Raw genomic sequence first — 5,807 nt, 5'->3', positions numbered from 1 at the left:
TGGGGGGGTGCGGGGGTGCGGGGGTGGGGGGGCGGGTGCGGGGGGGGCGGGGTTGGGGGGTGCAGGGGCGGGGGGGTGGGGGGGTGGGGGTGCGGGGGGGGGGCGGTGCGCGCACGCGTGCGTTCTTTCTTACAGACCCGCCACCCGGCCCGCGGGGCCCCGGGCCGCACTCACTTGGACGGGTTGGTGTACGGCAGGGAGATGGCGAACACGCTCGCGTACTGCTCGGCCGCGAAGTTCCGGTAGAGGTGAGGCAGCCGGGCCAGAGCTGCGGGACAGGACACCGCCCGTGAGGGGGCCCGGGCCCGGGCAGGCCCCCACCCGGCGTCCCCAGGGTCCCGCGCCGCTCCTGAAAGCCAGCCGGGCGCTGCTGCGAAGGAGGGAAGGTCGCAGCCTCCCTGAAAGTGACCTTCCTGTGACCCTCCGCTCTCTGTTCCGAGGGCCCCGGGCCAAATCCAGCCAGCAGCCTTGTCTGCACAGCCCCTGAACTAAAAATGGCTTTTACGTTTTCAAAAGATGATGAACAAAAACTATACGCAGTGGAGGCCATCTGTGGCCCTTTACAAAAGAGCTGGTGGCCCTGCCTGCTCCTGTCACCCGCCCTGCTGAGGCCAGACAAGCACAAGAGCACTGGGGACGAAAGGGTGGGCTCTCGGAAGTCACAGGCTGAGGGCTGTGTCAGCGAAGCCCCTCTGAGCTGTGGGGTGTGTCCTGAAGGGAGTGAGGAGGCCGCCGCGGAGCCAGGCCAAGTGCAGGGGCCCGGGGCGGCCAGCAGACGCTTCTGCACCCTTCACCCTAAGACTGAGGGTGAGAGCCGAGCCAGCTTCTCAAAGGCCAAGAAGGGAAGCATTTAAAGTTCAGGAATACAAGGAGCAAAGGCCCTGAGGCAACGGAGCGGGGCACATCCAGGTGCTCTGCAGAGACAGTGCACCAACCTACACCCCAAGAGAGCAGTCAACACACTTCGGGGCGGCTGCAGTCCCAAACCCCAGGGCCCACCCCACCCCCACCCCCACCCCCACCCCCACCCCCACCGCCAAGCTGGGAGGCAGAGGCTTACTTGACAGGAACTCGAGCAGTGGGACGGCCATGCTGGCTGTGGCCGAAATGTGTGTGAGCTTCACGACCAAGACCGGCAGCGCCTTGATGATGACGTCCGGCATCTCCACGCTGCAGACGGCCAGGGCCACCACGCACTGGCTGGCGCAGCGGTAGACCAGGCCCTGCTCCAGGCAGTACACCATCTCCCGCTGCGGGCCGGCACCGGGGCCTCAGACCCAGCCTGCCGAAGGCTGGCCCTCTGCACCCCTGCCCCGGCCACACACAACCTCATCTCCCCTCACCCCACTCTAGAATGCTCTACAGAGGGAGAGATCAAGGCTTAGGAAGGTTAGGAGCCTTATCCCAGGTCTTTAAGCAGCACAGGGCCAGGAGCAAATCCATCTGAGGCAAATGGGGCAGCGGGGCAGCTCCGGTCAGCCGTTTCCTGACACTTCCAACCAGCAGGCCCCCGGCTCCACAGCCCACCCGTCCTGGAGCCAGGACACGCTGGGCCCGTTACCCCTCCGGTTATGGAAGCCCCCCCAGCTGGCTGGCCTGATTACAGGGAGGTTTTGCCTGATGCAGCAAGGCCAGCAGAGGCCCACACAGCTCCGGGCAGCTTCCCGCGTGAGGACCGTGCGCCGGGACCCAGGAGGCACCCCCACCTCAGGCCAGACCACCCGGCAGCTCAGGGCCCCAGGGAGGATTCCAGTTTCCTGAAGCCAGCCCCATCCTTGAGGAACAGCCTGGGCCTCAAGGGTTCTCAGAGACCTTCACCCCAGAATGGCCTGCTGCCCAATCTGGCACAGCCAGGACGGACCACGCCAGGCCACACAGAGGAAGGTGCAGTCAGGGAGGGAGGGAGGACGGGAAGCGGGGTGTGAGCTCCCGACCCTGCCATGACCGGGAATGTGGGCTCAGAGCGGCCCAAGTCTAGTTGAGGCCCCGCTCCTTGCTGGCTGTGACCCTGAGTGGACGACCCGACCTAGGACTTCAGATCCCTCACCAAAGATGGTGGAGTGACCAAGAAGCACTGGGACTTTAACTGAGAAAGCAACCGTGACGGCAGCACCAGCCTTGTGCCCAGCAGTGGGAAAGAAAGGAAGGGGGCGCTGCCATGGGTTTCTGCACCTGACGACAGACACGGAGGCCTCTCGAAACAGGCCCGAGTGGCTCAGCGCTTGTCCCAAGGCCAGCGCCAGGACAAGCAGGCAGTGCCCCGCAGAGACAAAACATGTGGCCGCACATGGGGTCGACAGTCAGCACTGCATTAAGCCCACACCCCCCCAGAGGGAACTCAGCAGGGGTCCAGCGGCCGCGGGGGAAGCAAAGCCGGCTCCCAGGCTGAGCACCCACCCGGGTCACGAGATAAACGTCCAGCCCGCGGGGCTAGAGCAGACTTCCCAGGGCCCGGGCTCTCCAACGCCAGCACTACGCACTCACCGGTCCCTCTCCCACCTGGTACCTGTCTGGTTTTGTCCAAATAGTTATGGTAAGAGATTAACGCCGTCAACACAGGAACCACGGCCAGGTGCAGGTCGGTCCTGGAGAAGCCTTCCGGGGTCCCTCGGAGCCGCTCCAGGGTTCTGGGGCTGGAAAGCTAAAAACCAAGGCCCAGATGTGAGGCTCCGGCCAACAGCCAGGTGGACTGCTGGGTGGCTGAGGCACGGGGGAGCCGGGAGAACACAGGCCCGGTGGGAGGTGGGCTCACGAGCCAGGGGGCGGGGGCTCTCCTAGAGCCTTTTCTGGCCAAGGGTCTGTGTTCACACAGAAGTGGGTGGTGGGGGTGCCCCCATGATGTGCTAGGGACAGACTGGAGAGGGGATGAGCATGTCACAGGAACCTCCGTGAGGATGACGGGGGGAAGGACTCAAAATAGCTATTTGGCCTCTGAATTTCTGCCCCTAGCAGGGTAGGAAGGACAGAGGCCCCGCACATGACGTGTGCCACAGCCAGGAAAGCACCCTCTCGTGCTTCCACAGTCGACCTCCCAGGGCCCCCCGAGGGTGCTGGCGTTACCACAGCGCAGAGGGCGGCAGAGAGCTGGTCGACGCCGCACGGAGAGGTGAAGATGAGGACCTTGTAGCGCAGACACTCGGGCAGCTTGGCCAGCACCAGCTGCAGCACCTTCCAGTCCGTCTCCTGCACAACGAGAGGGCCAGTCAGCGGGGACAGTCTGGACCCTGGAGCAACAAGACGCGTTTTCAGGACCTGAAGCTCAGGTTGCGTGGCCTCTGGACCCGCTGTCCCTGCAGCCTGCAGGAGCACACGCCCCTCCGAGCATGTTGGCTCCAGCGGGACAGCGCGCCCCCCCCCCCCCCGGCCCAGCAGAGGCAACGCTGCCTCTCCCCTCGAGTCGGCCCTGGAACTCCCACACCCATCCCCTCCCTGTTCGCCCCGAAGTGACCCACAGGCTGCCCCGGGGCATGGTCCCCGGTGGTGCTGACAGACGCCCCCCCAGAGCACAATGGACACGCAGCAAGAGAAAGCTCATGGGCTAGCTCGAAGGAAGGGACAATCCACAAGCCCCGAGGCCCAGGGCAGGGCCCAAACGCACCCGGGCCCACGGCGGTGAGGGAGATCCGGCTGTGGCCCCACTGGGACCTCCCCGACGAGACCTCCCCACCTCGTTAGGGGAGACCACTGCCCATAAGCTACAAAGGCCACCGATCCTGAGAGCCGTTCCCCAGTCCCACCTGTGACTCAGAGGCCTTGAAACTCTCACAGGAAGTGTCCGACGGCCCTCCTTAGTGCCCGGGCCCAGCGCCCCCAAGGAAGGCGCTTCCCTGACCCTGGACTCCAAGGGCTCCCCTAAGCCGTGGCAGGCTTCCCCGCCCCGCTGTGGCACACCGCTCGGCCCGGCACCTCTCACCGGACACTGTACGGGAACAGGCCTCCACACCTCCACCTCCGGGTCGCAGCCCAGCTGCGCCTCCCGCAGACAGAACTGCCCCTGCCCCCCAGGCTCTGCTCACTCCTGCCACCGGAACCTCTCACCTACCCCTCCAAGTGCCCCCCACCAGAGGCTGGCGCAGGCCCTGTCTCCACCTGAGGCACACGATCCTGGGATCCCGGTTACTGCCTACACAACCTTGCCTGGCACCAAAGCCATCGCCCAGAGGCAGGAAGGTCTCCTCAGCTCTGTCCCCGGCTCCCTGAGATGGCTGCACACAGCAGGTGCTCCCCACTATGAGCATGAGGCAAACCCACCAAGGTCACTGCTACGGGGACAGGCACCACGCCCTGTGGGCGGCGCCAACCACGCCCACCTGCTTCAAGCACTGCAGCAGGACTCGAAAGAGCAGGGAGTAGGGCAGGGAGCCAAGACGCACGGCGGGGCTGGCAGGAGCGGGGCCTGGCAGCCCGGTGGGAGGTGACAGGGGGCCGCTGGCCTTCTTCTCAGAGCCTCTCTCTGGCTCCCTGTGGAAGCAAGTGGGAGAAGCCCTGAGGCCGAAGTCCGCATGCCGCCTCGGGGCAAGCACAGGTCGGGCCCTGCCCCCCACTGCTGTCAGGGCGGCTCGGCACATTCCCTCAGACCCACGGCCGCCCCCAGGGCAGACGCGCGGACTCCACGATCTGGGGAAGCAGGGCGGGCACGCACATGGCGTCGCAGACGCAGTAGGGGCTGAACCGCACAGCCCCATCCTTGCTGGGCAGGCCAAGGCGGTGGAGCGAGTCGGCCCTCAGCAGCAGCAGGAAGTCAAAGGCCTACGGAGAGAGAGCAAGATGCAACGAAGCAGGGACACCGCCGGCCGCCGGCGGACCCCCAGGCTCCTCTCAGGAAGCGCCTTTCCCACTGAGAGCTGGCACCCAGCGGCACTACACACACGGCGGCGGGGAGGCCTTCTCCCTCACAGCCCGTGGAGGCGCGCCATTCCCACAGCGCCGGCAACACCACGGCCTCACGCCAGGCACGATGGGGCCTGCCTGCGCAGGAGACGGAACCGCACACACCGGCTGGGTAGCACCACGCAGCCCGGAGTGCCAAAAATCCAGAGCCCTGCTCGGCCGCTGTCACTTCCTCCACTGAACAGGTCACTGAACTGGGCTGCCCAAATGGCAGGGGGCTGCCTCACACATGGATGCGCTGGAAGGAACCAGAACTTTCGTCCCAGAGACCTCTGCTCAGAGGTGCCCCCAAAGCAGCCCAGCTCAGCAGCACCTGTCCGCCCCTGGACAGTCCAGCCCTCCAGCCAGCCCCATCCCGCCCCTCTGCCCCGCCCCACCCACTAGCCCCGCCCCACCTAGCCCCACCCACTAGCCCAGCCTCTCCGCCTGGCCCAGTCCCTAAGGCCCGGTCCTCTGCACCCCACAGCCCTGCCCCGCGCCACCCACATCCAGGGCTGACAGACTCCAGAGCCCCAGCGCTGGCTGGCTGTGGCTGCATACCACCCTGAAAGCCGGCACAGTCCCTTCTCTCCCCACATCTGAGGCCACTGCAGGGCTCGGACTTGCACGCCGAGGCTCGTGCATTGCAGCCACAGCTGGTGCCAAGGATGGAACAAAGTCCCCTCCTGGGACCACCTGCCACCTCCCCAGCCTGAGGTCCCTGAGGTCACCAGCAGGCCCCCCCCCCCCGGAGTGAGCGCGGGCAGCCAGCCAGCCCACCTGCAGCCGGATGCTACTGGCGATGGGCAGGGTGTAGCCGTGCTTGTAGTGGAGCTGCAGGTGGCTGACGAGCGTCTGGTACACGCGCACCGCGTGGCTGGCAGGCAAGGTGTACAGCTTGGTCTGCAGAGAGAGCGTGCGGCTGAAGTGCAGCCATG

General features: G+C 66.1%; 1 protein-coding gene across 1 annotated transcript in view; it reads right to left on the bottom strand.

Moving 5' to 3' along the window:
• Positions 1 to 5,807, bottom strand: part of TSC2 (TSC complex subunit 2) — a 32,082-nt gene that overhangs the window by 12,151 nt on the left and 14,124 nt on the right. The window contains exons 19-25 of the mRNA XM_029946426.1: positions 5,650 to 5,791; positions 4,643 to 4,749; positions 4,311 to 4,461; positions 3,061 to 3,183; positions 2,507 to 2,641; positions 1,061 to 1,250; positions 175 to 268 (exon numbers count right to left, since the gene is read on the bottom strand). Of these exons, the coding sequence (XP_029802286.1) occupies positions 175 to 268; positions 1,061 to 1,250; positions 2,507 to 2,641; positions 3,061 to 3,183; positions 4,311 to 4,461; positions 4,643 to 4,749; positions 5,650 to 5,791 (942 nt within the window). The remainder of the gene's footprint in view (positions 1 to 174; positions 269 to 1,060; positions 1,251 to 2,506; positions 2,642 to 3,060; positions 3,184 to 4,310; positions 4,462 to 4,642; positions 4,750 to 5,649; positions 5,792 to 5,807) is intronic.

This window comes from Suricata suricatta, chromosome 8, assembly GCF_006229205.1.
Source record: "Suricata suricatta isolate VVHF042 chromosome 8, meerkat_22Aug2017_6uvM2_HiC, whole genome shotgun sequence".
In the NCBI taxonomy this organism is placed as follows: domain Eukaryota; kingdom Metazoa; phylum Chordata; class Mammalia; order Carnivora; family Herpestidae; genus Suricata; species Suricata suricatta.
Note: the sequence above shows the minus strand (reverse complement) of the source record. Positions and strands in the feature narration are given on the sequence as shown.